General features: G+C 53.2%; 1 protein-coding gene across 2 annotated transcripts; it reads left to right on the top strand.

Moving 5' to 3' along the window:
* The first annotated feature begins 4,466 nt into the window (after positions 1–4,466).
* Positions 4,467–6,910, top strand: LOC144152178 (uncharacterized). 2 transcript variants are annotated; one of them, XM_077683403.1, is made up of 5 exons: positions 4,467–5,520; positions 5,619–5,747; positions 6,483–6,528; positions 6,588–6,720; positions 6,781–6,910. In XM_077683403.1, the coding sequence occupies exons 2-5, from the start codon at positions 5,711–5,713 to the stop codon at positions 6,892–6,894; spliced, it is 330 nt and encodes a 109-aa protein (XP_077539529.1). In that variant the 5' UTR covers positions 4,467–5,520; positions 5,619–5,710; the 3' UTR covers positions 6,895–6,910. The 2 variants fall into 2 exon arrangements, with proteins under 2 accessions (XP_077539529.1, XP_077539528.1); XM_077683402.1 differs by lacking the exons at positions 4,467–5,520; positions 5,619–5,747 and adding an exon at positions 5,754–6,229.
* The last annotated feature ends 788 nt before the right edge of the window (positions 6,911–7,698 follow it).

The following is a 7,698-nucleotide window of genomic DNA, read 5'->3' as shown; positions in this document are numbered from 1 at the left end:
CGATTTTGCAGAGGTTAGGATACCGCGAAAGGGGGTTGCACGGTGACGGGGGCCGGGCGTCGCTGCCGCGTAGGCTGCTCTGCCAGTTGCAGGTGCCGCCGATCCCGAAGCACATGCATCCCGAAGTCAACCAAGAGCGGAGGATCGCGAGGGCGAAGGCTCTCACGGCAACACACGCATCGGACAACGGTGCTTACTACGTCGATGTGGCCAAGTACCTGGACAGGCCGGGCACGTATGCGGCGGCCGTGGTTGCGGCTACCTCCGGGGAGCTGTACACGGCCGGCAGCGTCCGGGCGCGGAGTTCGGAACAGGCCGAGGAGCTAGCCATAGCGTTGGCGCTCACGAATCCGAGGTGTTCAACGGTGATCAGCAACTCGCGGTCGGCGATCATGAACTACGCTACGGACAGAGTGTCCCCGTGCGCAGTGAGGGTGTGCGGGGCCCTACAACCACGACAGACGCCGGCGACGCTGAAATGGTTCCCGGCACACGTCGACCCGGTCAGCACGGGCAAGAACCGCAACGAATGGGGCAGACCGAGCTGCGCACGCGCTCACCAGTCGCGGCGCGAGCCCGGACCCCCCGCCGATGGAAACGGAAGACGACGAGGCGACGCCACTCACCTCGTATAAGGACACTCTGGAGTGGTACAGGGGCAACAGGCAGGTGTTCCCGCCGCCCCACCACAAGCTTACGAGGAGGGAAGCGGTGACGCTGCGACAACTACAAACGTGCGCGATGTGGACTCCGGTGATAGCCAAGCACGTGTGCCCGGACGTGTATCCGAGCGATGTGTGCGCGGTGTGTAGGAAGGACAGGGCCACGATGGCTCATATCCTGTGGAACTGCAAAGTGAACGACGGTGCTACAGAGACGTTACCGCCGCACCTAGCGGATGCGGTGGCAAGCAAGGACTACGACGTGCAATACACTGCAGGGCCGTCCAGCAAGTGTCGTAGGCTCTCGAGCGTCAGCGGCCGAAAGCACTGTCCCCTCGGGGGCTGGGTGCGTGTGGGTAGCCGATGCCGAGGGACCGACTGACACGACGTTAGGCAGCGTCAATTTTGCCGGACAATAAAGATGTTTTATCTCTCTCTCTTCTTCTTCCATGGTCGGGTGGGCCGGCGGCGGCGGCGGTCTCCGACTCCGGGGCATCTCTCGTGTTTGACGGTTGGCGGTAACTTTTCCCCGTCTTCCTGCATTTGTCTGCTCGGCGATTCCATGCCCGCGTGCGGGCAGGAGTGCCGCGTACGTGCAAAAGACAAAAGCCGTGGAGAAAAAAAACCAACATATAGCAGCCTTCGCGACAACGGGCCGCAGAGCAGTTTCGAGCATACGAAATTGAAGAGTGCGTGGCGGCCCATACGGCGGCGGCGCGGTGGGGTCACGTGGTGCAATGACGCCTGGGCCGACTTCGATTTTACTTTTTATGTATTGGCGGTGAGATCTTTGAGTGGCGCCCCCTGGCTGTGATGTCGGCATAGGGATTCGCGCCGCTGTCGTCTGCTACACTCCGCTTGTGAGGGGCAACAGTGCCTGGGCTAGAAATCGCCCGCTTCGTTGCTGTAGTGCGTTAAAAAGCGTATTTCTAGCGACTCAGTTATTTTGCCAGCTTCTGACGCATCTGAATAATTTGAAGCTGTATCCCCCACAATTTTGCAACACACGAAGAGATAGAGAACAACTTTCTTCAGAGTATCGGTCAGAAGATCGTGTGTAACTCGTCCTTTCTTGCTTATTCGCGAGGATCAGCGATCAGAGCTTCTCGATAAGTATTCAAAATGCGTAGGCTTCCCTGCAGTATTTTTGAGATGCTCCTATGAAGACTCAACAGTCTAATACTACGTATCAAGCAGCGGCCTCTTCACGCTCATCACACAGCAGGAAATAAAGCGGCTTTCTTCTGTTTCTTTCGTTGTTGTCTTGTATCGGATTAATGTTTCTTGCTTTATTTCCCCCCCCCCCCAACGCATTAATTTTTCTGCGCCGTCACCAACTTCTTATTAGAGGTTTCGGGATGTTTGGGAGCCTCACAAAGGTCGTGTGGATATTTCCTTCATTTTGTATGGCATACATTCCCTTCTTCACAAATTGGCTTTCATTACGGCTGCGTGCAAGAAGGTGCATATCCGCAGCGTGCTTTGTTTATTCACATGCAAATACAATGAGAAGGTTTGTGCTATGCCACCGCGATCGCGCCCTAAACAACGTGGTTCACAGTACTCGAAGGCGGCTTTTGTGCTCCGAATTTCTATCGTAATTATATCTTTATCATAACGAACTGACTCAACTCGAACAATGATGACATGATTACGGTGTTGAAGGCATGATATACTCGCTAACTAACGCAATAAATAGTATACCTGCATGTATTACAAGACTCGAAACCGAAGAAGAATTCCAAGTAGCTATTTATAGCTTTTCAACTCTTCCAGGCACGAAGAACAAATCCTGTTCTACTCGGAATGGCGTTCTATGATTTGGAGAAAATTACCTTTACTCTCTTGTCCATGGACTTAGGACCCGGCCCACTCACCAGATCGATTTAATTGTTAAACAAAGTTTTCCCCTCCTCTCCTTCCTCCTCCTCCTCCTCTTGAGTCCAGTTTTCTTATAACGCATATCCGAATATCGGGAAGATATGGCTGTGCAAAATGTTCCGAAATATCCCTCCAGGTCTTAACAAACATATGTGTTACTATAAATTTAACGAAGACGTGACTCGTTTTGCTCAATAAACCTCCATGGTATAGAATGCTGGTATAGAATCAGCACGCGCGTATATACACACTGGGTTATTTGGAACTCAACCTACAGTTTTTGCAGTCATAGTGCATGTCGGCAAACTTTCATGCCTTGAAAACGTAAAGTGATGTGACAAAATGAATTCGAGCGTTCGGCAAGGTTGCAAAAACTGTTTTACCTTACATATGATTACCGGGAATCGTGATGCCTTCTGCCAAAGCCGACAGCCCTGAAGGCCTAGAATTTGTTTTGGTCTTCCATTTTCGCTGTTGTCAGTTATTAGCAGCTGACTGTTCCTTTTGTTCGAATGCTTACATGAGAAGCTGACGCCTAGCTCCGACTCTTCGCGCTCCGCACAGGACCGGCTTCGCAAGGAATGGGGTGGCGCCGGCAATGTTTCTCCGGTAGCGGTATCCTAAACTATACTTTAATTGACACCATGAGGTAGTGTATGCGATTTTAAGCCTATTATTATGATAAAAAGTTACCCACACGCCAATTCTGGTGCGGACAAGCATCAGACGTTGACCGAGCGCAAAGAAACAGCAGGGAGAGCGATCCTGAGTGAAGCAGATGACAAATGCGATTATGCGAGAATCCCTAAGCTGACGTCACGGAGGCGCGCTTCGCAGCGCCGCCTGTGTTCGCGCTCACCGCCAATAGGCTTCACGTTTCTCCGGTGGCGCCGTCTCCTAACTTTTTTCTTCCTCCATGCGAGTGGCGTTGCCGAAGGGGCGTAAGAGATTTTTCGCCAGCGTTGCGCTCCCACCCTCGTATTGTGGAAGTAATGTCGCTGTTCAAAGCGACACGAGACGTAGATCCCATGCTCAGGAAGCACCTTCACGAACTGCGAGCCGAATTTGACGCTTACCGCTGGAACCACGACCGGCTTTGCTCGAACGCGCCGCTGTAAACATTCACAACCACGGAGCGGCCTACGGGTGCGTAGTGTTTGCCAGGTGGGCTTTGACGATTGCGTTTGGAATTCTGCTGGGAGTTATCGCGCCACATTCCCTTTACATCATAGCGCTGTAACGAGTGTCCCATCAGCTGATAGGTGGTGCGAAAAGCTTTGGTTTCGCTCGCGTGCGCGTTTGCATTCATTCGCCTTATCGGTGCTCCGGCATGGTAGTTGGAGGCGATCGATGGCAACGCTGCGCAAAAACAAACGAGGGCAAATAAGAAACGAAAGGACAAGCGCACTTTCTTGTCGTTTCTTCCTTGACCTTGTTTGTTTTGCGCAACTTCGCCATCTATAGAAAGCCGCTGCCGCCGCACTGCGCCCTCTAGTTCCAGCTCGTCGAGTAGCTGCGAATACCTCCCGGATGAAGAGCAACTTGCCCGCTTAAAACGCCGACGTGGGGCAGTATTACTTGTTCAGGTTTCTTTCACTTCTAAGTCCGCGCACATAACCGGTTGCCGGCGTGCACGGCTTGGGGGGAGGGGTGCGTGCACGTGGTCCTTACTGATGGCGCCCCCGTTGTGCTGGCGGGAGGTTTAAACGCGACCCGCCGCGGTGGCTCAGTGGCTAAGGCGTTGCGCTGCTGAGCACGAGGTCGCGGGTTCGATTCCCGACCGCGGCGGCCGCTTTTCTGATGGAGGCGAAAAGCAAAAACGCCCGTGTGTACGAGATTTCGGCGCACGTTAAAGATCCCCAGATGGTCAAAATTAATCCGGAGCCCTCCACTACGGCGCGCCTCATCGCCTGCGTTTGCGTTGCGTCGGCGCGTTAACCCTACAATCAATCAATCAATCAGGTTTAAACGCGGACGTCAAACGGCCCAATGCGACTTGTCCGGTTTCCTCTCAGTGATCGAGCTGATTGGGTTGGTGTGTTACACGAACAGTGAGATGCCTACGAAGCGGGAGTCAGCTCCTATAGCTTGTCCGCGAAACTGAACCTTGGATCCTTCCAAGTTTCATTTAGCTAATTGGCTAGGAAGTATGCTCAATCGCTATTTACGAACAAACGTGTTTCCTTTCATGCACTCCGTGGACTGCGACCAGCTTTGCTGGTCATTTTTCTTCACAGAGTGGAAAGGGCACTAATTTTCTTACAGCCACGACTCGTACGCACCCGCCGCGATGGCTCAGTGGCTCAAGCGTTGTGCTGCTGAGAGCGGGGACGCGGGTTTGAGTCCCGGCCGCGGCGGCCGCTTTTCTAGAGGATACGAAGAGCCAAACCGCCCGTGTATATAAGAGATTTCGGCGCATGTTAAAGATCCCAGGTGGTCAAAATCGATCCGGAGCCCTCCACTATACGGCGCGCCTCATCGCCTTCATTTTGTTGGCGCGTTGAACCTTACAATCAATCAATCAATCAATCAATCAATCAATGACTCGTACGCAGTAGCATTTGTGTTCCCGCGCAGTCGACTGTTTCTTCAAGACGTGGCGTTTTTTATTCGGTTTCAAAAGCCGCGGAAGACGGCCGGTAACGGCCGCATGATCGATAGGACCGTGCAATCGCGCCAGCCGAAGCCCCTAGCCGACATGAAGAACCACCAAGCAAGAAGGTTATCTTGCTCCGTGACGCAGCATAAAATGCCTTGTCATGCATGCTCCGGTGGCCGCGCGGCTGCGACTTGATGCGATAACTTTTTCGTTTTGTTTTACAACTGCCAGAATGTTCTGGAAGACGATATCGATGTGAAAGAGTGGAAGGGTAGGCGGTAGCCCACCAATAGCAGCGCTGTGTAATGCCAGGATAAGCGCGTTGTTGCGCATCGGGCGCAGAGTAGCTGGCGGTGCGGTGACGGCGGCGATAGACAGGTGAGTTTTTTTTCCACGCGGTACACTGTCTATTGGGAAAGTTTGGTTCGCGCTAGGTGTTTTAATGCCATAAGTGTTGTCGTTTTCGTTTCCTTCAGTCGTTTTTCGTTGTGCCTGTGCCATCACCGCTCCCAACTGGCTCGCTCGGACAAGCAATACCCACGAGGTCCTCACGGACTTCCTTCGCGGTATGCTGCTTCAGTCTTCACCGACGACTCTTCCAAGTGGTGAGTTCCGTGGCTGAAGGCCCGGTGCGACGTGCGGCGTGCCCACGAAACCGGCTTTCGTATCATTTTTTTCGCAACGCTGAACGTTTGCGTATTTGAATTTTCCTTACCGAGCGCACATTAGCCTCGGAGCCGGACGTTTCCTGGGCCGCCGCGACGCAGGGATTCCGACTGTCGCCAAAGCTTTGCGGTGCGCGTTAGGCTGTAGCTTTCGGGACAGCGGCGCAGTGGCATTGTTGGAGCCCTTCGCCACTGCCTCTAGCGTCGGACTCGGCTCGAAAGCCCCGTTAGATTGTGGTGATAGTCGGTCTTCCTTTCCGAACGCCGCGGTAGCCGAGGTATATGCACTTCGATAATGCCTTCCGCTCGCACGTCCTCGGTTCGCGCGGCGTTCGGAATACAGTCGCCACCTTCAACGAGCATCACTGAAGCACGGAACGCAGCTCTGCGGTCCGCGGCTCCAAATTGGGGTCGTGGCAAAGGCGAGTGATGGAATTGGTGTCCTTGGTTCCTTTTCAGGTTCGCGTCCGGCACCGCCCTCCCCTTTCCCTGACCCTTGCGTCGTGTCTTATTGCACTTGCTCCTTCCCGCAAACATGCACTACTCTTTTGGCTAGGCAGGTACACGTCTCCATCTGTCCTATCTACTGAGCTCGACGACGCGTGTTTTGTACAGAGGTGTTTTCTGGTAATAAAAGTGGTTCTGTCGCTGTTCGTCTGTTACTTTGCCTTTCAGCGTCCCTTCCCGTTCCTGCCAGGCGTAATCATGGTCCCCGCATTCGGTAAGCCGTGATTACTTCGAAATTACAACATTTCTAACGTGCTTTGCCTTTTGTTCCAGACCGCCTCCTGCCTATGCGTACCGGCCACCGCCGAGCAGGACGGGGCCGTCATCGAGACGCCCAGAATGCCGTTCGAGTCGAGCTGTACATGGCTGCTCCTGTCTTGAAATCATTAAACCCTGTTTGCGATCGGTAAGTAATGGTGATCTCCCTAAACGTAACATTTTTAACGTGATTTGCCTCTTGGTGCAGACCGCCTCCTATCTTTGCGTCCTGGTTACCACCTTGGAGGACGGTGCCGTCATCGAGCCTTCACGGATGCCGTTCGAGTCGAGCTGTCCGTCGCTGCGCCTGTCTTGGAATTAAACCCTGTTCGAAACCGGAGTACTGCCTTCGTCGTTTGTACACAGTTGATGCGGCTCGCTGGCTCTGTCGGCTCGAGCGACATCAAGTACTGTGTCGGTCTCTTGTATCTCGTTTCGAACAGTATTTTAGCAAATCCTAGTTGTCATAATGGCGCTCATTAAAGTTGGGAGAGAAAAAAAAAGAGCGAACAAGTTAGTGAGCATAATTCCAAAAATGATTCGCTAGGAGTGCGGTTAGGGACACCCCTTGACCCCATGTGAACGTAGCACCGTTCATGAAGCGAAGTTCTTACTCGGGTACTTTGTCCTCTGGCTGGTGTGAAAGTGTTCATTCTAGGCAACGTGTCCTCCCAGGATTTGGCCCCGGACGGCGAAAAAAGGTAAACGGGCTGTTGTGTAACTTGTACAGGGGAGTTCGGCGTAGCCGCCGGCAAAGTAGCGTGCGGACAGAAGTCTGACCGTTCTTGTCGCCACTCGTAGAGTTGAGTGTAATACTCGGCGTACTGTTTAGTTTTCTCAGTGGCTCTAACTGCACCAATTTGTGCCCAGATAAACCATGGCGTGCCATACCAGAGTGTTGTCAGATGTAGCTGCTCAAAGATTAGCGATTCAGTATCGACAAGTGTTGTACGTAAATGTGCAGTGAAGGGCTCGATTATGCATGGTGGCAATGCGAAAAACTGTCGCAAAGCGCCTCAGTGACGCTAAGCCCCAAGCAGATCGTCACAGAGGAGCCTCGCAGCCCTGCCAGAGTGGTGCATTACCTGTGCGAAGGATGTGAGCCTGTGGGGAACCCCGACTGAGT

The sequence above is a fragment of the Haemaphysalis longicornis genome, unplaced genomic scaffold (assembly GCF_048455015.1).
Source record: "Haemaphysalis longicornis isolate Haplotype H1 unplaced genomic scaffold, Haemaphysalis longicornis Haplotype H1 scaffold_9, whole genome shotgun sequence".
In the NCBI taxonomy this organism is placed as follows: Eukaryota; Metazoa; Arthropoda; class Arachnida; order Ixodida; family Ixodidae; genus Haemaphysalis; species Haemaphysalis longicornis.
Note: the sequence above shows the minus strand (reverse complement) of the source record. Positions and strands in the feature narration are given on the sequence as shown.

Excerpts from the sequence above, each read along its gene's own strand:
- LOC144152178 (XM_077683402.1), top strand. The coding sequence starts at position 6,103 with ATGCCTTCCGCTCGCACGTCCTCGGTTCGCGCGGCGTTCGGAATACAG. Across the intron at positions 6,230-6,482 it reads AAATTGGGGTCGTGGCAAAG|CGTCCCTTCCCGTTCCTGCC; the intron begins GCGAGTGATGGA and ends TTTGCCTTTCAG. Across the intron at positions 6,721-6,780 it reads TTAAACCCTGTTTGCGATCG|ACCGCCTCCTATCTTTGCGT; the intron begins GTAAGTAATGGT and ends CTCTTGGTGCAG.